Consider the following 25189-nt stretch of genomic DNA (forward strand, 5'->3'; position numbering starts at 1 on the left):
ACAACCAAAAAAACCCATCCACTTACTATGACAAACAAACATCTTAAGAATGATAGCCAGGGCTGGCAATGTACATGTAATTGTGCCTTTCCCCTCCCCTTATAATTAGATACTATTAGAACGCAAATAAGTTTTTTAAAAAAATAATTAGTCAGTGATGGTTTGCTGAAATATTTGCATAAACCCTTGGCTACTAAGCTGCTCTTATACACAAGGCTCTGAAATCCTAGTGGTGTTGCTGGCAAAGAAAAATGGAAAATTATTTTGCCCATAACTCATTTAAATGCTACTAATTATTTACGCATGCAAAAAGAGGTCAGTATTTTTTCCCCTTGTCACCTGGCATTCAGTCCTTTTCAGTTTGTTCTTCTATTTGGATATATATCCCAGTAATATAAATGGAACTCGCTTCCCAAAAAACTATACTTACAGTCATTGCAGCTGTGAAGCAACAGAGCAAACTCTAGGCCACAACTTCAGTTCTCTTTGCATCCTGCAGCACATATGTGATTCAACAGTTGCAAACTGATTTACAGTATAAAGCCTCAAAAGGAATCAAGCCAAATTTATCCCTAAAGAAATGAACCTGTTTTTCTCTTGGCAAGTCAGGTTCTTATTTTTCCCTTGATTGTATGGGATAGGAAGTCTCTGTTAAAAGCTGATGTGGCATTGGTGCGATAGCAAAGAGTATGTGTTGCGTCACTCTATATTCATAAAACATGGAATGGAGTCATACTCTAAAGACACATATGGAATCAAAGGCTGCTTCACATGTTATAAGTCCAGCTTTGCTATTGTTAGCATTCAGACCCCTCCTCATGCTAAGAGGACAGTTTACAGGTGAAATATCATAAACACCCCTTCGTCATATATCATAAGTCTAAGATACTGCCTGGCCCAAAGCAGATGCCAACTGGCAGAAGCCTAGAAAACTACCAGTGTGTGAGTCAAAGCGGCTTATTGACTGATGCCCTTCCATGCCCCAGAAAGAGAGACATAACTTAGAATAACGAGGCTCCAAGGAAACTATTATCTTGTCAATGCCTGATCTCATTTCCTCGCACCCATCTACCTTAATCAAAGCTATTCAGCAAACCTGGTAGCTTTTCCCATCCGGTGCTTAAAGGGTCATCAAGTACTTTTTCACCAATAGTCTACCTCAGATAGGAACCATCAAATCTCTCCCGACTTATTGTCCAGTCTCCGGACAACCCATTATGTTATTGTTTTGGGGGCAAAGATGTCAACTTGCCCCTGGAAGCATTTTGCCCAGTAACTGGGACTCCCTGGCCACCAGTGAGTGTTGCGACACATCCATATACTGGCAAATCTGTTTGGGCCTCTTCATTGTGAAACACTGTCATTTTTGCTGCTCTCTTCATGGACCTCAACCTTTGAGACTGGTAACTATTGCCTTCCCCTTTAAGACTAACCAACTTTATTGAGGCATAAGCTTTCAAGAACCACAGCTCTCTTCATCAGATGCAAGAGAGCTGTGGTTCTCAAAAGCTTATGCTTCAATAAAGTTGGTTAATCTTAAAGGTGCTACTGGACTTTTTACTATTTTGCAACTACACACTAAAACAGCGAACTCCTCTGGATCTATTGCCTTCCCCGAAACTGCTTTCTCCTCCTTTCCTCTCTGATTTTCTTAGTTACCCTTGTATGTGTGCTGTGTATGGTTTTCTGTATGTTTGCCCTTTTTATTTTCTCTTTAATAAAAAAACCCTTCTTGATTGAACATCTGCCTGATTTGAGAGTTCTCTAAGGAATAATTTCCATAAACATATGTGGAGAATCCCAGTTACCCTTTCTCTTGTCTCCTTAAAGCTAATTCCCCCAACTAATTAAGGAGACCACCTATTTGGGTAACACTATCACATGAACAGCTAGAACCTACAGTAGGATTGCCAGGCCCCTTACCCTCACAGCAAGAGGGGGGACCCAGTGCTTACCTTCCTGCTGGCAGCGCTGATAACATCACCAGCGTGATAACATCACTTCCAGGAAGTGACATCATCATGTAAGGCTGGGGTGCGCACACACGCTTCACAATGGGCTGATTTGGGCACCAAATGTCATCGCTCCACCCTGGGAGCATGCCCAGGAGCCTTATTCCCCAGTCTTCCCCCCCCCACACACACACACACACTGGCCAGGTGAGTGGGGGGGGGGATGAAAGGTGGGAGCAGGGGATTCCCTGCCCCCATCAGGGGACCTGGGATCCCTAAAGGTAACTGATCTCTGTAACCTGGGAATGAATTGTAGAAGTTGGCAACCCTAGACCTAACTAAATGATACACTGTTCCCTGGTCCACTCCACAGCCTGTCAAGCAAACATGTGCTGCTGAAACTTAGATTTCCAGGTGTATGAGGGCCCAATTCATATTTGGGATCACAGCACGCAATTTCCGACACCAATTTTCTGCCCTGCACCAATTTCCTGACCTGAAACAGCTTGGAGAGTTACTATTTGCTGAAGGGCTACTCACATATTTTCCCAGTGGGGCAAACAGCAGTTCCCCAGGGCTGTTTCAGGTCAGAAAAATGTCAATGGAGAGGGAGGCTCAGGTCTACTCTCCCTATGTGTTGTGGTCTTGCTCTGAATTGGGGCACCTGCATGCTTTGGATTCTACATTTCACCTGGAAACTCCAGGTTTACCAGATTTGGGATAAACCTCAGGGCAATGTAGTGTGTAGTTAAGCCCTAATTACTCAAATGAATAATCCTTTCAGCAGCCCTGTCTGGGGAGTCAATGTTACCCCCATGTTGCAGAAGCAGAGGCTGAGACCCCAGTGGCTGGCTTACATGGCCACACAGTGAATTCATGGCTGATGCAAAGGCAAAACTGGGGACTCCCCAGCTTACCATCTGCCATTACATCTGAACAGCTCTCAGTGGGAGTTCTCCTCCTCCAACACAGTCAAGGGAAGGAATGAGAGACTGGGCTGCCAAGAATGACAACAATTGCATTTCTCCAGGGATGAAACTGGCTGGTTTCCTTGCTGAGGCTTCCCACTTTGCATTGTACATGGTTTTGTAAGTGGAAGAGTCACATACGTTCTGCAAAGTAGCAACTGAAGTAATCTGCATAGATGTTTGAGCCAAGCCAAAAGTGACCATAAAGTCTTTAAAAGCACTGAAGAAATGAAGGCATGTATTACGGAACATAACACAAAGTCCAATGAACATTTTCTTAACCAAAAGCTGTCACAAGAACAAACAATACAGGATAATAGGACTAGACACTAACTCAAGCTCAAAGGCAAATTACAATTTGCTTATTTATGATCTGTTTTGTCATCATTTATTTAGTGGGGTCAAGAAATGCACTCTGGATAATGGCTCTTTTAACACTCATCCTTCACTCTACTTTGCACAAAAAGAATTGCCACCTCAAAGCAAGTCCAAACTTGGTTTTGGCTTCTTATTCATTTAAAGACAGCACGTGTGATCTTAAGGCTTGTTCAAACCACAGAACCAAAAAATGTACATTTTTAATAAATGCTTCTTAAAAGAAAATGGTCCTTCTTCTGTCTGGGAGAGGGGCTTCAGTCATTGCCAACTACTCCAGCATCTATTTTTGATTTCTCCTTCTTTTTCCAAATCCAACCAAAAAACATTCTTCATCACTTGCAAAACTTTTATTGCAGTTATAGGGTTGCCAACCTCCAGGTAAGAGCTGGAGATCTCCAATAATTACAACTGGTTTCTATACTGCAAGGATCAGTTCCCCTGGAGATAATGGTGGAGGGTGGACATTATGGTATCACATTCCTACTGTGTTTACACACAGAGACACACACAGACACATGCACACACAGGGAGTGCTCCCCAGGTTCCATCCCCAAATCTCCTGGAATTTCCCAACAAGGAATTGGCAAACCCCTATTGAACAAGTCAAGCAATCAATCCATGTAACAATGGATTAAGTATATTTTTACAAATATTTTTGCAAATACTTTAAATAGACATTTCAACAGTAGATTATTCCTCATTGGAAGTCCTTTTACTGTAAGACTTACAGCAATGCTGGATGCAGGCACACCCACCTGAAGTATAGTTCCAATTTAATGCCATGCTATACAGTCCATTCACAACAATGGCCAATTCCACACGGCTTACCTGAAGCCAGGACGTTGTGCTACGTTGCGGATCATGCCGGGAAAAACGCGAAATATCGTGTTTTCTCGCACGAGTTTTCTTTCTCACGCAAGAAAACGCGTTATTTCGTGTTTTTCCCGTCTTGATCCGCAACGTAGCGCAACTTCCCGGCCTCAGGTAAGCCGTGTGGAATTGGCCAGTGAGAAATGTTGAAACAAAACTTATATAACCAGTTTTGTTTTATATATCCTGTTCCCTGACATCTTGCAGACATCTGCAGAGTTCTAGATTGGTGTCATAAAGTCTATTGTATATAGGATTACCAACTCTTGGTCAGGAAATTCCTGGAGATTCTGGTGGGTAGAACCCAGGGTGTGAAGGAGCTCAGTGGGGTAAAATGTCATACGTCCACCTCTAAAGTAGCCATTTTTTTCCTGGGAGACTGATCTCTGTTACCTGGAATTCAGTTGAAATTCCAGATTGCCAGACCCCACCTGAAGGTTGGCAACCCTAACTGTATACTATACATGATCTCTCTTTCTCTCTCTCCATAATACTCAGTAATAGTATACCATAATACTCAACACTGCTTTTATTTCAATATTAACATGTCAGCTAAAAGAGCCATTGTCCATACATTCATATGTGGATCCAGTCTGTAGGTATCAACTCATCTTAAAGGTTCTTCCATACTGTAAAGACCACATTGATAACCGCAATAGTCTCTTCTCAAGGTGGATACCTTAAAATTCAGGAAGGAGAATGTGTTACAAAAGACAACAGAAATAAGTTGCTATGGAATCTGTCACTGGAGTTGTTGCCAACCAATCATCTTGCCTTATTATTTATCCTTGCCAACCTGAGAAGATGGCAGCTCAACAGATGAGATAGTTTAATTATTTGTAGTATCATGCTACAATGTAAGAGAATATAAGAAACATAAAACACATTTGGGGAAGAAGTGTAACCTGTGCAGAATCAATGTACCTTGAGCATACTTAAAGAAACAAGAGTCCAGGTGATCTACAGAAAACATTAAAATTTGCAACGATCGTAGGTGATATTTATCTCAAAAAGCTCAACTAGTTCATTGTTTTGCAATGTGATCAGTTCTTTAGGCCTGATTCAGACATTTATCCATATGGTGACAGTCTCTGTGTGACAGAGGAACAGACGCCTCCTTCCCACCATGACCAAAGCATAACAGTAAATGTGTGCATTCCACATGGAGGCCAAAAGACATGAAATTCTGCTTGCATTATCTTCTCCCTCTTGTTTTGACCAGGCATTGAACTGAGCAGGAATAAGGATGAGCTACTGCCTAGAACCCCCATCACATGTTACATTATGTATGTGGTAGAAGGGAGAAGTGTGCACCTGTTCTTCATTACCCAGTTAAGTGTTGGAATTCGGCCACAAAATTTCTTGATTCCAAGGTTTCTATACCATATCAGCAAAACACATCAGACAACGTATTTGTTAAGCAACAAATTAAAAATGCAATAATCTCTCTGATGACTTGCAGGAGTTGATTATCTTGAAATAAGTTTACACAGGGTATCAATTCATCCTATTCTCTTTTCTATCCACTTACTCCAAGAGGAGGCCTACAGGAGACACAAGCTGCTTTTGCTTTTGCTTTTTTAAAAAACAGATATGATTAGAGATGGATGACTGCCCTTCTACTAAACTGCCCTTCTGTGACTGACCTTCTACTAAAAAGTGTATCTTCCCAAAAAGGAAGTTGAAGCCACATACATTACTTGATTGGCTTTAATGAGATGTGCAAAGGAAAAAAACTGTGTTTTGCAGATGGATTCCACCCCACCCCCCACCCCCTTCTACTAAACTCTCATAATTTAGGGATCTTCCAAACAAATCATCTCCCTTAACAATGCTCACTCGAGCAACGTAGCATTTTTACCTCACTTACATTCCGTAATTCATGGATTTCAGCATTATTTCCATATTTCCTTTTCCTAGACTATACACATGTCTAGTAGTACAATCCTAAGCAGAGTTGCACCCTGCTAAGTGAATAGACTTAGAAGAATATAGCTCTATCTATTTTTAGGATTGCTCTGCAATATGTTTAGCGATAAGGTGATTTCTCCTTCATAAAACAGGCACGTTTTGTGTCATGGTCCTCCTACCTTCAATTAATACCGTATTTTGGCACAAGTGCAGCATACGACAAAACACTCAACACAGATCTGTAACTAAGCAGCCAGGGCCTACTGAGTATGCCAATTACTGGCTTGTCATCAGTTTAATTATATGTTACTACAACCAAAGTAAGAATTTCCAAAAGTGGCCACTATACTAGAATCAAGAGTGGCAACTGGTTTCCCTAGGACCCCATCTATGTCCTGTGATAACTAAACATCCTTCATATTTGTAGATTGTAAAGGTCTCATAGTACCCACACGTGGTTGTGAACTTGAAAGCCATTCATTCTTTTAGACTGCAAGAGAGATTACTCATCAGATAGGTTTTTTTTAAATAGAAGCATTAGTATGGACCACAAGCATTTCTAAAATATGCTCAATATAACTTCCAAACATTTAACTAGCACTTAATAAACAGAATCATTCTTTTTAAAAGAAAATGATCTATACCTTTACTTCTACCTATAAGGTATGAAGTTGTACGTCCGCATAAGCACAGGTACGGAGAAGTGTCCACCAGGGAGAAGGCAAGAGAAAAGAGTAGCCAAGGATAAAAAAATGTAAAAACAAATAAAAATTAGATCACAGTCCACGTCACCAAGAGACAATAAGCACATGAGCACAGCACAAAAGAATAAACACCGCAAAGGCACACATTAAAAATAAATATGAGGGAATTGCAATCCGTGCAGCATAGATAAAAGGCAACATTTATGCTCTTTAGATCCAATTGCATATGAAGAAAGGCAAAACTTTCATGCAATAGCAGCATGTCAGCAATACACAGCACTCCACATCAAATTTAAAAAAAATCAAAACATAAGGGAAAGGGAAGGGGCTGTTCTGTGGAAATATATTTGCTCAATATTTTCCACCTACCAGTCACGGTGTAGGATGAATAAGACTGTGTAGTCTTTCTGGATACATAAATACACACTATTGCTATATTATATGGCCACTGTATATAATATGTCTTTATAGGCACACCAATTCACACAAGTACGTTAGCACTTCATACATACTATATAAATATTCATCAGAGTGGAAAAATTGAGAGAATTAGCTGGAAAGAACAGTAAAGTACATCCACAATTGCTCAACACAAGATGGGCATAGGGTGAGGTGGCAAGGTTGCTGGTTCCTAGTCAATGCACTAGGCAAGGGGAAGTGATGAAACCATGATTAAGGTCACTAAGAACATGCGAAGAAAGGATGAAAGAACTGAGTGTGTTTAGCCTGGAGAACAGAAGTCGGCAGAAGAGAAAGTGCTCTCTTCATATACCTTAAGAGCTATTATGTTGGAAGAGTTGTACTCTGCTGCTCTACAGGGCAAGGCTAGATCTAATGGGCTTAAGTTCCAAGTGAGTTGATTTCAACTGAAGATGTGGAGAAAATTCCTGATAGTAAAGAACAGTTCGCCAATTATCCCAGTAACCTGGAGGGGGTGCTCCCTCACTGGAGGTCTTCAAGCAGAGGCTTGTCAGCCATCTGTCAGGAATACTCTAGGTCTGGATTTTCTGCACTGATCAGGGAGGATTATATTTGTCTCATCAGGCTTCTTCCACCTCTAGAACCCTCTCCAAATGGGTTGGCCTTGCAACCAACAGACCAGCGCTACCGCACTGTATGAAACAGATCCATCACAGGTTCTGTGGATCTGCATTCCATAATATGAGGCTTGTGCATGAATCTAGCTGGAAAAGCCTGATATTTTCATTGATCTTGCACCTCTCCAGACACCCCACTGGCTTCAGTTTTTGCAAACAACAATGGGTGGCTGGGGCTTGCTGAGTGCATGGTTTACTCAATGGCAGCTGATCACAATTAACTATCTAGTCAGTGAGACTAGAATAACATTAAAGCAAGGGGTGGGGTGGACAGCTAGTGAGGAACTCCCTGGAGCCTAGCCAACTATTATGAATAGAGAGGAGCAAGCTCTTAATGTAATGCGAATAGTCACAGGAACTGAGATCAGGTCCGCTGAGTCTCTTGGCTTGGCAAAAACCCAGATTAACACAGATAAAGTGTCTGCTCTGCAAAGCCCTATCATACCTTTTCCTATTGGCCAGTGTACCCTGTCAGTATTCTAGGTTAGCTGTGCAGCTAACACAGCATCCTATCCGCAACTTGCTTGAAAATGACCTCAGCAGGAAGTGGAAAGTATTTCTTCACCGTGATGCCTGCCTGGCTTACAGTCTGGACAGCTGACAAAGCCACAGTTAGAGTTGAGTACTAGAATATGCTATTTGCCATTGCTAAGCCCTTTCTATTTCACTCTAAAGTTCTTTTCCAGACCCAGCAGCTCCATAAAGAGAAGGTAAAGACTATGTTGTCCTATCATTACAATAACTATGAAAAAGGGATTTTTTAAATGACGAGTAAAACTGAATGGCTCTGTGCCACCTGCCTGGGCAAGGATGTTGTGGCAGCTGCAATAGGCATGTTTCTGTTAATGCCACTGCAGCTAAAAATGAAACTGTGCATCTCAGCTGCTGGATCTAGATTTTAACAATAAACTGCTTTGGTAGCCCATCTGACAAGACGGGTATAAAAACATTGAATGAATAAATAAATCGGATCAACACCATGGGAACAACTGAGCTCCAATGTGCCTTCGTGGTTCTGAATAGCATCCTAGCTCCATGATCCCAGCTTAGCTCCCGATTTCCTGAACCAGAAGGAATATATTGCATGTGCACGTATGGGCTTGAGCAGTGTTCATGATCCCCAAGATGGAAATCACCTTGATGATCCCTTAATTCTATCTGCTGGGTTCGATCTAGCCAGGTTATTCACTCAATCTCAGCCAATCCCCTTCCTTATTGCCACCCCTGTCCCACATGGCTTATGTCCATGGAGATCTCATAAACCCCATGGTCCTCCTTTTCTCACCAGCTGGAAAATCTGACTGGATCCAACCCCTTGTCTTATATTAAACAGATCTAATAAGCAGGAGATGTGTTAACCAACTGGGCTAGATGTACTTGAGACCAAAAACTTAATGGTCTTATCCTCCAGGTCAAGGTGCCACCTCTCTGGTTCACTAAATAGTTCCTCTATGCCTGCCCTCCATGCTATGCCCTCTCAGTGGACCAAGATATCTGCAGATCTGGCCATAGCAGCTCAAAAGCCTCTTTCTGATTTTCTCTCTCTCCTTATGGGTTTCCTCATCCTCTACAAATATTATGTCACCACTGGACACCCAGCAAGATACCAATGAGTCCAGTTTGCCAAGTGCAATCAATGCACAAGAACATTTGGCCTGAACTGACCAGGGTCTATGATTCAGAGCTCTATCCTTTTGCAGGCCATCCTCGGAATACCAAAGTTCATCTTCTGGAACACTGCATTCTGTATATATTGGAATGTTTTAATTTGTAGATTCAAAACAGAAAGGACTTTTAGCTGCAAAGTGTCATTCAGGTATGCGAGAATCTGGGATCATGCCATGAAAACTGCCTAGAAGAGGGGATCAGAATTCTGAAGGCTGTACTTAACATGCAGGTAAAGTCACTATGACAGATATTTATAAAATGCTGGTGGATATAAAGAGAAGCCACATTTCCGCATTTTTCTTTAAACGCTGCATTCGTCTTATCAACTCACTGCCAGCACACCAGACTTCCAAAGATCATTCTCTTCCGCACGGGCCATACAGCCCAAAGTTCAGCAAATGTGATGGAAAGGCAAGGCGTGGTGGGGGAGGAGAGCGCAAAGCAGTTTTACTGCTTTGAACGGGTTGGCTTATGCAAGCCAAGCCCAGGCTAAGAAGAAGCATGGGTCATCATGGCCACACTCAGCCATTGGTACAGTAGGAAAGAGAAGTCTTACCTTGTTCACCCATCATCAGGTGTGAAAGTCCTTTGAGAAAGAGAAAGAGAGGAAGTGAGGAAGAAAAAAAAGCAAGAAATAAGAAAGACAAACATAAGACAACACATGTAACTATTCATTTATATAGCTCGATAATACTGGAGAACTTCACATACTTGAGCAATAAGTATGGATATCACACTCTGTGCATGCTCACACACCATAGCTTCCCCCTATCAAAAGGGGATAACTTGGGTTGTAGGTAGAGAAAAGATGTAATAAACATCCTATTGATGTCAGTAAGAAAATATCCACAGTCTTTAATGGAAGGAATATATCCACAGTCAGATGTCGGTATTAAACTTACAAAAGGCAGCTAAGAACCACTATGGTATAAGCGTGGGTTCGCAGGCAATCAGTCTCATTTTATTAAACAATCTGTATGTCTTACAATATATTTAGCCTTTATTACTGATTAAAATATTATAAACCGTTGCTGAACCCACATCATGTGCCTCTCGTAGCTTTTATTTCCATGTTCAATACCAGTGCATTTCAAGTACATACATACAGGTGTACATGTGCTTGCGTACACACGTAATGCTATAAAATATATATATAAAACCACACAGCTATGCCTATTTATTGACCATTTTCTTAAACTGAACATGCTGCCTGTGATCAATATTTTGAGAGTTGCAGATATTGGATAAATCCAATTTTTCAATCAACAGTAGTTTTGAGGATTTTAATAAGTATTTCCATTTTTTCCCTTATTCTTCTACCATGTTAGAAATTTAAAATCCAGATAATCCAAAGGAAATGTTCATCCAAAAGAATTTGTCTCCAAAGGGGATTAATATCTATAATAACGGTTCAAATCTGAAGACAAATGTTTAAATTGCTAAAGATTATTAAGGATTTGGGAAGGGCATAAGAAACAAGAGGTTCAGCAATCATGAGCTTTTTTCCCCTGCCTGTGAAAGAATGCAGCAGATTTGTTTTGATTGGGACATGTCTCTGTTACAATTTTTTTTTTGTTCAACTATAACATGATTGTATGTCATATTTTTTCACTTCATTTGGGGATACTCCTAGTCCATTTATGACTGCTTCTGCCACAGATGCCTTGGAAGGCATCAATTGCTAGTTCAGTTCTTCTGATGAATGTTGTAGAAGCAGTTAAGGTCCATAGATATGCTGAAGCAGAATAACATTGATCATAAATACAGAGATGCTGAAGCAATGGTAAACCACAGAGATCCGCTAGAGATTTTATCTTTTTATGATACTCAGTGGGAGAGCAGGTAGAGTAGTAGCAATAACACAGTAATAGTACAGAAGTGGAACAACTTATCTCTTCCCAGTTGCCTTCCATTGTTGAAAAACTACCTAAAATAAAAAGATGTAAAGTAGCCAATTTCTAATTGCAGGCACACTTTCAAACAATCCGACAGCAGCCACAGTTCAGTTCCTCATACTTTAGAACCATGTATGAATTCTTGAGGATCTACACTACATTGCATTATCTGGAGTGTTAATTATTATAATTCATTGGTCTGCATTTGAACAATAGAGTCAGCGGCTTAGATCCATAAATGTGCAAGATCTTGCACATAAAACATATTTAGAGTAGTTCTAGTTGCACAAAATTTTGTGCAACACCTAGTGTTTTCCCCTCTATATGTTAAATTGTTCTGAAATTGGGTGCACAAGATTTTGCACAAATCAAACACAAATGGGAATACAATAACTTTGGCTTAGCACGAGCAGCCACCATGGTCTTTTTCTTGTGCAAGAGCTCTAGTGCAAGTAGAAATGTCATTCGTAATCCAACCAATTGAGTGCAAGGAACTTGCACTGCCAGTTTTCTGTTAGCTCATAAAAACCTCTAAGTGTTTCTAGAAGATACACTTTGCAAGCAGTTGCCATACAGATCATCCATAAATCACATGTACAAGCAAGAAAGGGAAGAGTCCCCATTTCAATCACGGGCATGGGCAAGGGAAGACGGAGAACATACCTGAACAGTGACAACAGGCGCTTACACCCAAGTAGGAAGTAGCTCTTTTATTAGAAGTTTTTACTTCAGAGGCTACCTGCCTGTTAGCACTGCACTTGGCTGCAAGATCTGACAGCAGCTTGGAACTTGGGTAAGTGTTTGTTTCTGCTGTGTGGTCCAAAAAAACCCAAGTTGACAAGAAGGGTTGATAGGACAGCACTATTCAAAGGAAGTACAAATCGAAGAACAAAATGAGGTGGGGAAACAACATGCAGTTAACAACTACAACTAGGGTTACCAACTGGCCTGAAAGAAAATGTCCTGTCGCTTAGAGCCTTAATGCATGGAAATGGACAGGTGAAGGGACTTCCTGTTTGGGATCCATGGAGGTCTAACGCAGCTCCACTTGCGGAGCTGACCGGACTGCCGTTTTAACCGGCCGGCGGGGTGAAAATAGCCCGCGGCCGACTGCTCTCAGGCGGGGAGCAGGCAAAGAACGCTCAAGACCCTAGGGTGAGCTAGATCTCGGACGAGGGGGGGCTCTATACAACGAGTCTCCCCCCGATCCTTGAGGTCCCACCTTGCGACGGGTCGGCTATAATCTCTGCGGCAGTTTTGGGGCCAATTCGGCTGGCATAAGACCTACATACCCAAGCATCGATTGGGGGAAGAAGCTGAGAGGAGAACTTAAAATCGAAACAGCGATTACAACCCGAGAAAAGTGAAGAGAAGGTAAAGATCATTATCTTCTGAGACGGGACAGATTGATAAAAACAGAGAGGAAAAAAAGTAGATTTTTAAACTGCAACAGACTAGTGAAAAGGAGGGGAAGACTCGGCAGGAATCGAATTTAAAAAGAGACTAAGTTTAAAGAAGTTATTAAAGAAATGGGACTATTGTTTTGAATACCTGTGGCTTTGGAGCTGTGAGAAAAAGACACCATCGCGAGATCTGCTGTGGGAAGACGGGAGACAGGAAGTGCGTAATAACAATAGAGTGGCTGGAGAGAAGCGGCCCTTGCTGGAGGGCAGGAAGTAGGGAATCGCCATTTTTGAAAGGGGAAGGGTCGCGGCTTCAGCGGAAGAGGAAGTAGGCCATCTTGGATTACAAAATCATAGAGAAACCATAGAGAAAAGACACCCGACATTTTGGACTCTTTAAAATTTAATTTCTATAAGAAGACCGGGACATTTAAAATAGAAAAACGTTAAATTTTACGCCACGGAGTTAAGGAAGAGAGCGGATTCGTGGGAGCGAGCTAAAGCAAGCCCCACGATGTCAAAAAAAGAGTGGCAATCGGCAATAGAAAACCTGGATAAAAACCTGGACAAAAAACTTTTAGATATGATTAAAGAACTTAAGGACACGAAATTGGAGCTGATAAAAGAGGTTAAAGAGGTTACACAGACAGTAAAATCGGAGCTGTCAGAAGTGAAAAAAGGTATGGAAACAATACGAAGTGAATTACAAGGAACGCAGCAGAGAGTTAAAACAGTAGAAGACGCGATGGAGAATTTAGCAGACACGCAACAAACAGAGATGAGATTGGTGAAGGGGAGAATGTCAGTTGCAGAAACTAAACATATGGAGAAGCAGCTACGTTTTCGTGGCTTGCCAGAAGTGGAAGGAAAGTCAGCGCAAGAACAGATGACTGAGGTGTTGGCTGAGTACCTGGGGAAGGAGGAGGAGGAAGTTGTGGCTATCCTAGATGTGGCATACCGTGTGAATTCGAGAATATCAACCCAGAGGAAACTACCAAGAGATGTGATTGTGCAGTTTACAACACGAAATATGAAAGAGAGGATTGTGACAAAACAGTTTCAAGATCCATTGGAGATTGATGGCAAGACGATTATTATAATGAAGGAACTGCCCAGATCAGTGTTACTGGACCGGAAAAAATATAAAGTGCTAATTCAGATTTTGAAGGACATGAAAATCAGGTACAGATGGGAGTTACCGGAAGGAGTGTCCTTTGAGTTTGGAGGGGCCAAAAAACGCATCAGATCTGAGCGAGAGATGGAGCGATTTATTAAGGACAATGAAAAAGACTTACCAACAAGATCATGAGTATGGAGTGTAAAGTATTATCTTGGAATGTAAATGGACTAAACTCACCGAATAAGAGGAAAAATACTTTTCACTGGCTACTAAAACAAAAATGTGACATTGTTTGTTTGCAAGAGACCCATATCAGAAAGCAGGATGTAAAATATTTAAAATCTGGAAAATTGGGCAAAGAATATGTAGCGGCCTCCAACAAGAAAAAAAGAGGAGTGGTGTTGTACATAAAAGAGGAGCTACAGCCAAAATTTGTTATGAGAGATGTGGAAGCTAGATTTGTAGCAGTGGAATGTATTTGGAATTTAAAGAGAGTGTTGGTAGTCGGACTTTATGCACCTAACGGTGCAAAAGAAAGCTTCTTTGAGGATTTAAGGAAGCATTTAGACGATCTTGCATACGACCAGATAATTCTTGCTGGAGACTTCAATGGAGTGACAGACTTGGAACTAGACAAAAAGACTACAACGGCACAAAAGAAAAGAGGACTATTACCAAAGCTTTTTTTTGAGTTGATTCAACAAGAGACTCTTGAAGATGTATGGAGGAGAGAATATCCTAAAAGCAGACAGTTTACTTTTTATTCTGCAAGGCATTCTACATTATCAAGAATTGATATGATCTGGGCCTCAAAAGACTTAGCATTATGGACTAAGGAGGTAGAAATAATGCCTATGGTAGGCTCAGATCACAACCCAATTATGTGGAAATTTGGAAAAAAGAGAAAAAGGAAAGCATGGAGAATAAATGAGGACTTGTTACAGGAAAGAGAGAATATGGAAATACTGAGAAGAGAGACAAAGTTTTTTATACAATACAACGTGAATAAAGAAGTACCAACCAATAAAGTTTGGGATGCTTACAAGGCGGTTGTAAGGGGCATACTAATGGACTTAAATGGTAGAGCAAGAAAGAAGAAAGAGGAGAAAAGACAAGAGATTGAGGAGAAAATAAAAGCCAAAGAAATACAGCTAAAAAAGAGACCAGGGAAAAAGAAGGTATACCAGGAAATTAAAATACTTCAAGAACAGCTAACAGCAATGAGCAATAAAGAATTGGAGTGGAATCTCAAAAGACTGAATCAAAAAGCGTTTGAGGGTGCTAATAAACCTGGGAAGTACCTGGCATGGCAATTGAAGAAGAAAAGGGAAAAGAAGATAATAAATAAAATTTGCGAAGATAACAAAACGTATTTGGAGCAGGCTACCATTAGTAGAGCCTTTTATAAATTTTACGCTAAGCTGTATAATAAAAAAGAAGTAAACAAAGAATCAATAGCGTCATATTTGGAGAAAACCAAACTTCCAGAAATCTCGGAAGCTTGGAGAAATAAGTTGAATAGTGAAGTAACTGACGAGGAAATAAGTAAGGCAATACAATCTGCAAATCTAGGAAAGGCGCCAGGGCCAGATGGACTTACGGCTAAATTCTATAAGACAATGGCTAATGAACTGGCACCATTCCTAAAAGAGGTGATGAATGGGGTTTTAAGGGATCAAAGGATTCCAGAAACTTGGAGTGAAGCGAATATATCATTGATCCCAAAAGAGGGCCAAGACCTGACTAATGTGAAAAATTATAGACCTATATCGCTACTCAACAATGACTATAAAATTTTTGCGAAGATATTGGCGGAGAGATTGAAGGGGTGGCTCTCGGAAGTCATAGAGGAGGAACAAGCAGGCTTTTTGCCAGACAGACAAATAAGAGACAACTTAAGGACAGTGATCAATGCTATTGAATATTATGACAAGCGTTGTGACAAAGAGGTTGGTTTCTTCTTTGTTGACGCTGAAAAAGCGTTTGACAATTTAAACTGGGACTTTATGTTTGCCACTATGGAAAAGCTACAATTGGGAGAAAGATTCATCAGAGCAATTAAGGAAATTTATAGAGACCAGACTGCAGCAATTGTGGTGAATGATGAATTGACCAAGAAATTGACGATAAGTAAAGGAACAAGACAAGGTTGCCCGTTATCTCCATTGTTGTTCATTTTAGTATTGGAGATTCTGATGATACAAATACGTCAAGATGATGAAATTCGTGGAATAAAAATAAAGGACTATTCATACAAGGTCAGAGCATTTGCGGATGACATAATGTTAATTGTAGAGGACCCATTGGAGAACATGCCAAGAGTGATAGATAAGATCAAGGAGTTTGGAGACTTGGCAGGTTTCTTCATTAACAAAAAGAAGTCAAAGATATTATGCAAAAATATGACTAAGCAGAAACAACAATTGTTAATGGAAACAACGGATTGTGAAGTAACAAGTAAAGTGAAATATTTGGGAGTCGAATTAACTGCAAAGAACATAGATCTATTCAAAAACAATTATGAAAAACTATGGACTCAGATAGAGAGAGACTTGATTAAATGGAATAGATTGAATTTGTCATGGTTGGGCAGGATTGCAGCAGTTAAGATGAATGTGTTACCAAGAGTAATGTTTTTGCTACAGACAATACCAATCATCAGAGACTCCAAACAATTTGAAAAATGGCAGAGGAAAATATCAGATTTTGTTTGGGCAGGCAAGAAGCCTCGAGTGAAAGTGAAAGTTTTACAAGATGCAAAGGAAAGAGGCGGAATGCAACTGCCCAATCTGAGACTTTATCATGATGCAATCTGCCTAGTTTGGTTGAAAGAATGGATGACATTAAAGAACAAGAAACTATTAGCCCTAGAGGGATATAAAAAAATATTTGGATGGCACGCATATTTATGGCATGACAAAGTAAAGGTCAACTCGATGTTCCTGCATCACTTTGTTCGGAGAAGTCTATACATAATCTGGAAGAAGTACAGAATTTATCTACAAGAAGGAACCCCTTTGTGGGTGGTTCCATATGAGGTGATAGACCCGAGAGCTGTTGATAATGAACAACAATGTTTAACGTATAAAGAAATAACTAAAACTGAAGCATCCAAACTTAGAATAAAGACACAAGAGGAACTATCACCTAACTACGATTGGTTCCAGTATAGACAGATCAGAGACTTATATAATTCGGACTCTGTAAAGGGAGGTATACGAATAGAGAATTCGGAACTAGAGCAGACCCTTCTTAAAGAAGATAAGAAAAGAATATCCAAGGTATACCAAGTACTGTTGAAGTGGTATACCGAGGATGAGATAGTTAAAACACAAATGGTGAAATGGGCTATAAACTTTAATAAAGAAATAACAATGGAGGCATGGGAATACTTGTGGAAAACTACAATGAAGACAACGACATGTATTAATATCAAAGAGAACATTTATAAAATGATCTATCGTTGGTACATGACACCAAAGAAGATTGCGCTAGGGAATTTGAATACTTCTAATAAATGCTGGAAATGTAAGAAGCATGAGGGCTCCCTCTATCATATGTGGTGGTCGTGTGAGGTAGCCAGGCAGTACTGGGGGGAAATAATAAGAGAAATGAGTGAAATTTTACAATTTCAAATTAATAAGAACCCAGAACTCCTGCTACTGAACTTGGGAATGGAGGGAATTCCAGCCCAACACAGGACGTTGATATTTTATATGACAGCAGCAGCTAGACTTTTGTATGCGCAAAAATGGAAAGTACAAGAAGTGCCAACTATTGAAGATTGGACTTACAAATTGCTGTATATGGCTGAAATGGACAAGATGACAAGAAAACTGAGAGATCTGGACTCAGGGCAGTTCAACACAGACTGGGAGAAGCTGAAACAATACCTGGAGAAGAAATGGGAGGTGGGAGGAAAACTGTGGCAGTTTGAGAACTACTGAAGTATTGAAGTAGAGGGGGGAGACTTTACCGGGGGGAGAAGAGATAAATGTGAATTAATAAGCAGTCAGATTAATAGATTGACATATATATAGATATATATAGGTTAACAAACAGAACATAGAGAAAATAATTAATTATAAGGACTAAATATAAGGAGCGATTAACTAACAATATTTTCTTTTTTTTCTGACAAGTTTTGTACCAAACTGAATGTCTGAAGATATAGATGGGTCAAATTGATTGACTACGTGAGGAGAGATATATAGAACTATTATAAAAAGATAGAATGAGTAATATATATAGAGAATAAGTCAAATTGTTTGATATAAACGAATGTATGATCTATATGGTTTATGATATATAGAAATACCTGAAATTGAAAAATTGGGATAAATTGTTTATCTAAGATGGAAACAAAGGCTTACAGTTTGGGCATATAATGTTAAAAATAGTTAAGGATGTACTGCTTAGAATAATGGAGAATATATATTTGTTTTAGATAGAGGAAGCTAATAAAAGTAAGGGAAAGGGGACAAAGGGTTGGAAAGCTGCTGGAAGTCAACAAAAAGGGGGGGAAAGGGAGGGGGTTAGAGATGAAAAAATTGGGGAAAATTGAATGTAAATGTGGAAATAATGGATTCTAACCCAATAAAAATTTTTCAAAAAAAAAAAAAGAAATGGACAGGTGAAGGTTTTTATGGCACGGAGCTAAATAACATTCCACTTGTCTCTATTAAAGGGACAGAACATTTTTCTCCAAGCCAGTTGGCAACCCACAGCAAAGCGTCCATGTTTCTTGTCTTCTGGGGTCATATCTGTAGAGACGAAGGCAACATGTGGGGATCCCCCAACTGATTCATGCTACAAAATGCTTCCAAAACAGATCAGCGTTGTGAGGTTCCTTCCAGCATTCAGTTGGCTCTATTTTGTGGGTAGCCTTGTATCATGTCTGCAAGCCTCATGAAGAATGCCATTTAATCAGAGTCCCATACAGGGTTGTTTTCCTGGGAAAAGAGGTGGCGGAACTCTCAAGAGGGAAATGCGGAAGAAACACACAGGTTTCTTTGAAATATTATTTTCAAGCACTATTGTTGAGTATTTTCAAGAGGTGGCGGATCTCCGTTCCACCGCGTTCCCCCTGAAAAAAAGCCCTGGTCCCACGTTATTCTTATCGTTGATAAAGACAGAAGCCTTTCATGGGAGATAATTTAAAGGTCCTCCACTGCTGTTTGCCTTTAGCACAGTTGTGGTAGCAGAATATCCTGATCAAACTGTTGAACTGTATGGCATGCATTTTCTTCTATTGTGTTTTGTTTAACTGTTGAGAATGGCTTAAGTTAGAAAGGCAGGAATAAAACAATAACGTTGTGGGTTTACTCCTCCATGCTATCTCTAGTTATTTTTAAAATGTTCATGCCCCATAATACTTGAATGTATTATGTGTTATTCAGAATGTATTACTCAAAACAACTCATACATGCATTTTGCACCACGATTCTAATGAAAATAGTATCTGTGAAGGGTCCCCATCAATATTCTTTGTATAGTACAAATGATAGTGACAAAATGGCTGTAAGAGGCTTTTTTAGGGCCAGTTGTCATTATAAGCTGTTTTTTAAAAAATATTTATTTATTTATTTATTTATCTTCAATTTCTATTCCACCCTCCCCGCACCAGCAGGCACAGGGCGGATTACATTCATAAAACTTTAAAATTACATTCTGCAATTAAAACCACTACAAATACAATATAAATATTTAAGACACAGCAGTACAAACTAGTTTGACTCAGTCCAACACACAACCATCACTAAAAGATATTTTAAAAGAGATTTCTTTGGGGTGGATGCTCAGATAGGGAGGGCCCTGTTCTATTCAAATTCGGCCGGTGGGGGCCCTACCCAGCATCAACCATACACTTGGCGGAACAGCTCTGTCTTACAGCCCTGGCAGAAGGATAACAAATCCTTCTGGGCCCTGGTCTCATTAGACAAGAGCATTCCACCAGGTTGGAGCCAGGACCGAAAAGACCCTGGCTCTAGTTGATGCTAGGTGGGCGTCCCTGGGGCCAGGGACCATTAATAGCTGTTTTTTCTCCGGATCAAAGCGTCCTCTGGGGCACATAGGGAGCGGCGGTCCCGAAGAGATGCAGACAGTGCTTACCTTACTGCTGTTCCCATGATACTCCTTGTGTGCACGCTGACATCACTTTTGGGAATGATGTCATCTTGCACATGGGGGGCATGTGTGTGCTTCTCTGTGTGCCTGTTTGGGGCCAAAATTGGCCTGCGGCAAAGTTCAGGAGCGGTCTCGAGGCGGTGCAATGAAGTTACTCCCAAGAGTGACATCATCGTGCCTCCCCTGAAGTGTGCCCAGGAGGCCCATTCCCTCACCCTTCCCCCCCCCAGCCAGGTGAGTGGTGGCAGGGGGCGGAGGGTGAAAGTGGAGGATCCCCCGCCCCCACTAGGGGAATGTGTTACCTTGTTCTCAGAGCCAAGCTACAAGTGACGCCTGACACAGGTTGGACACTTGTCAGCTTCCCTCAAGTTTTGATGGGAAATGTAGGCATCCTGGTCTTGCAGCTGTAATGTAGAGCCAAGCTGTAAAACCAGGACGCCTACATTTCCCATCAAAACTTGTAGTAAACTGACAAGTGTCCAACCTGCGTAAGGCGTCACTTGTAGCTTGGCTCTCAGTTGCATGGGAGGTCTGAATTGGGAGTACACATGCTGCCACTAACAGGGCAAATATCACCCCTAAGGTCATTTGGGGGCAGGAAAATAGGGAGAAGGCAGGGGTTCCTTCTCCCTACAAGCTGTGGTCCCAATCTGATTCAGGGCCCATGCCCCTGAGAACTGAGTCCTATAGAAAACTTATCTAAGTCCCCCTGCCATGGTGATCGGCATAATGTGTAGTAATGGCCTGAATGATGACCTGAGTTGTCCATCTAAACACCGTATTTTCACTTTAACATGGGGAAAAAAGAGAAAGCACTAAGTTAACACTGACCCACACACTTGAAAGCAGATGCATCTATTAAGACAATGTGATACCCAGAGGCAGAGCACCCTAAACCTCACAGCTTGAAGAACAACCTGATTGCCTCTTATTCATGTATTCTTCTAAAAGGTTAGTTTTAATTGCGTTAGATCTCCAAGTACCATTTTCACAAATTAAAGTTGCCTCTCTCTCTCTCTCTTTTGGTAGAAGTGTATGGTTCTACTTTCCATATGAAAGTAAAGAATTAAGTGTTGCTAATTGCACAAAGTGCTTAAGGGCCAACCCTGGATCTGCATGAAGCCAGAAGGACATTTTAAAAAGTAGTGCTGCAGCACAATTACATAAAAAGCGCAATGTAATTAAACAGTAGCCCTCATGTTTGAGGACTTATTAGGGGGCACTTTGGTAGGGTGGGGTAGTTACAATGAAAACCTTGGAACTGCATCCTTTTTATGGGTAGCTAATTAAGCTCAGGCTCTTAAAGAGCAGGAAAATTAAAACCACTAAATGTAAAGGAGAAATGTGTTTTAAAAAACCAGCTTAAAATGACAACTGATTGAGGCTGTGACGGATGATAGAGTCTTTTTGTTCTTCTTAATTATAGCTTGTCCTGTTGCACTCAGTCAATGCTACATTGGGTAGAGTTGTGTGTGTGTGTGTGTGTGTGTGTGTATCAGCTGGAACAAAAAGACTGTGTTAGCATGATGGAAGACGAATGGTTCCATTTAGGCCCAGAGAATGCCGTTTCTACCTCTGAATGGAAGCAGGCAGGAATTGCAGAATGTAACTAACACCACTGTAAGAACTAGACTTTATTCCTCGAAGTACTGCCTATCATGTTTGCTTGGTTTCTTTCCATGAAACTGGGATGGGAATGGTTTCCAATGCAAACTGGGGACTTACCAAAAGTTCTCTAGATGTATACATTAAATCTAGATATTTAAAAATGTAAGTACAGGCTTCGGCTTTTATAAAGTAGTGTTTAAGGAAGAGGGGAAAGAACCTCACCTGCATCACAGAGATTCATTGTAAATAAAAACGGAGAGATTCAACAGCAGAAAGACAGGCAGGCAGATACGTTACCTTTGTTTGGTTTTCTATTGATCTCGCTGGCTCTGCACAGATAAGATGATCTCCTAGCACGTATGATGCCCATCCTTCCTCAGAAGACAAAACTGTGGTTTCGGGTGAACAGTCATCCTTTTTTTGATTCATCAATAACATACTCAATAGCCAAGAGGATCCTTCAAGGACCCAGCAGAGCAGCTAGCCGGAAGCTAAGCAAAGATACTGTGACCCAAGACCCATTTCTCAAACAGAGCCAGGGCCTTCTCGGTCCTGGCTCCAACCTGGTGGAACTCTCTGTCTAATGAGACCAGGGCCCAGCAAGACTTATCATCTTTCTGCTGGGCCTGTAAGACAGAGATGTTCCACCAGGCATATGGTTGGGGCTGAGATAGGCCTCCACTAGCTGAATAGAGGATATTGGATCTCTCCCTACTAGAGGCATCCACCATCCAGCTTTTAAGTGGTAGTTTTAGGTGGTAGACTGACTACCTCTGACTGGCTGATTGCTGCTATCTTTTACTCTTAAATATTTATATTGTATTGGTTGCTATGATTGTTTTAACCTGTTTTAAAGTGTAAGTTTTATTGTAATTTTTTTAACTGAATGTAATCTGCCCTGAGCCTGTCTGTGCAGGGAGGGCAGAATAAAAGAGAGGGCAGAATTAAAATAAATAAATAAAATTTCCATTCCAATTACACACAATACCTCTGTTATTCTACTTCTACTATCGCCCTTCAAAACACTCTCAAGACAAAGTAAATCTCCGCCAATGACAGGGGAGGAAGAACGTTTAAAGGTAACGTAGGAGATAAACTGAACCTTTGAGCAGGCCTTCCTTGTGTGTGAGACTGAGCGAGGACAGCAGTTCTCTCTTCTGCTTTCTGCTAAACAAATAATAAATAATACGGTTCCAATCTCTAGTAGAGATATTCAGATGGAAGCTCCTATGAATAGGAAATGGATCAATTGATCGAGTAAAGGAGGAAGCATAGGATATGGATAAAAAGGGTTTGTTCTTACAGAAGGACAGGCTGATAATGCTTTCTCAGGAGACTCTGGAAGTTTCAGAGACTGACTTTTATGATTAAGCAGCGTAGCCTAATGGATGCTTGAGTAAGAGACTGTAGTTGTCTCAAAGTCCAATTTCCGAGGAAAACTAGTGTAAGATTTGTGGATTCTGAGAGGAGTTCACATTTACACTGTGAAACTTCTGAAAGTGAGGGAAGGCCAATCTTTATGTCAAGAATAAAAGCTTGGCCGTTAACTGTTTTGTACTCAAGGGTTAATTATCTGAAATGTCATAACTTAATGTACCCAGCAAAAGCTTTGTGTTATCTGCACGGCTCATTTCGAGGGGGAATGCACAGGAACGCAGTTCCAGCAGTTCCCCAAAGAGGTCACATGTCAGGTGCCCCCACCCACCTAACTCTTAGCCATTTGGGGCCCATTTCAGCCTGGATTGAGGCCGAAACGGCCCAGATTGGGCCTCTGATGGGTGGTGGATCACTCTCCCACTCAGCAGCGGCCCAATCCTGACCATTTTGGGCCCCTTTTCAGCCATTTTCAACCCCTTTTTGCCATGTTGGGCCCAATTTCGGACCTGAATGGCCAGGATTGGGTCCAAAACAGCTAGGATAGGTGATGTCAGGGGGTGTGGCATATGCAAATCAGTTATGCCAATAACACACTTCCGGTGATGGCAAGAGGCGTGGCATATGCTAGTGAGCTATGCTAATGCATTCCTCCAGCTCTTTTTCTACGAAATGACCCCTGATTATCTGTAAATAGTTTTAAGCCTCATTACTGAACCTCTTTATTTCGCCTATCATTGGTACTGAATAAAAGGGTTTTATTCTGTTTGTAGTATGTAGTAAGTGCATTTAGAAGGCAATTTGGGTACAGTCTGTCAGTAGAATTGTCAGTCCTTGGCAGGTAGAATCCCCAAGTTCTCCACAGCAAACACACAGGTGTATTGATTGAAGTAACTTTATTAGAGATCCATCAAGTTCAAGGTGCTCAGACAACTGAATTGGCAGAAGTGACGTAAATGGGGTTGGTGATGTTAGTTACAGGGAACATTCCCGCCATCAGGATAAGAACTATTAAAGTTTTGAGCACAAAAGAGCCGGGGGGGGGGGAGTGAAAGGAAGAAGCTAGGTTTAGGCTAGACAGAACAAAGAATGAAATCATCTCAGTTCCCAAGAAGGATACATAGCCAGCTTTCAAGGACACTTGCTGGAGGCACCGGGGAAAGAGAAAGTAAATACTTGTGGGATAACCTACTGCCTTAACATCAATAAGAAACTTCTCATGTCCTCAGAGGACCAGTACATAACACAGAATACATTCATGGCAGATATGCAGACAGGCATATATGACAAGAATGTTGGGAGAGACCACTCTGCTTGAACTATGCAGTAGGCTACCTCAGTTCAAACAGTATTCACACACCCTCAAAATAATTTGGACAAAAAATTATTTTATTCCTCCAAACATTTTGGTAGTAATACCCTACTTGATAAAACTGCAGACTACAACAGTTTCAAATAAAAGCTGGCATACACTGTATGTATCCAATTTCCACATAAATTTTGCAATGCTTTGCATGTTACTTTGTATATCCTTCCCAAATGAAGCCTCATTTTCAAGTTATAGAGAAGTCTGATTCAAGGGTGTGTGGGGTGGTAATTAAATTATTAACCAGCCACAGGGGAAAAAACCTGTCCTATTTCAGCTGTATGCACATGCAGCTGTATGCATGTATAGGTACAAACCCCAATCCAGCAACTCAGGCTTGTTTACATTGTTCCAATCAAATTATAAATAATTAGCAATAATCACATGTTTGAGAGGTGTAGACAAAGACAGAACTGAATCCAATTGATTGGGGTACCAATAACACTCTATTTCCTAGACAGGGCTTATAGTCTTATGAAATATGCACAGCTCCAACCTGAATCCCCAGGCCCTCAATAAAGCTATGGACATATTTACACAAGGCAACATCTGCATAAATACTTAGGGCCAAACAAGGTGTGACAGCATCCAGATGTCCAATACAGGACGACAACACCTTTTAAAGCTTAACATGGGTGGTTTAAAATGCTGGTCTTAATGGGACCTGCAGCATGCGCAGGATAAGGAGCTATTGTCCGTCCCGTTCCCCCCCCCCCGTCCCCCATCCCGAATTTAAATTGCTCACATTA

At 40.9% G+C, this 25189-nt stretch overlaps 1 protein-coding gene across 4 annotated transcripts in view; it reads right to left on the bottom strand.

The window, feature by feature from the left end:
* NRXN3 (neurexin 3) overlaps positions 1 to 25189 on the bottom strand; it is a 1560869-nt gene that overhangs the window by 1482837 nt on the left and 52843 nt on the right. For 2 of the 4 annotated variants that reach the window (XM_054971961.1, XM_054971958.1), the window contains exons 3-4: positions 10105 to 10134; positions 6724 to 6735 (exon numbers count right to left, since the gene is read on the bottom strand). In XM_054971961.1, the coding sequence (XP_054827936.1) occupies positions 6724 to 6735; positions 10105 to 10134 (42 nt within the window). The remainder of the gene's footprint in view (positions 1 to 6723; positions 6736 to 10104; positions 10135 to 25189) is intronic. The other 2 variants (XM_054971960.1, XM_054971959.1) reach the window with 1 other exon arrangement.

The sequence above is a fragment of the Eublepharis macularius genome, chromosome 2 (genome assembly GCF_028583425.1).
Source record: "Eublepharis macularius isolate TG4126 chromosome 2, MPM_Emac_v1.0, whole genome shotgun sequence".
NCBI lineage: Eukaryota > Metazoa > Chordata > Lepidosauria > Squamata > Eublepharidae > Eublepharis > Eublepharis macularius.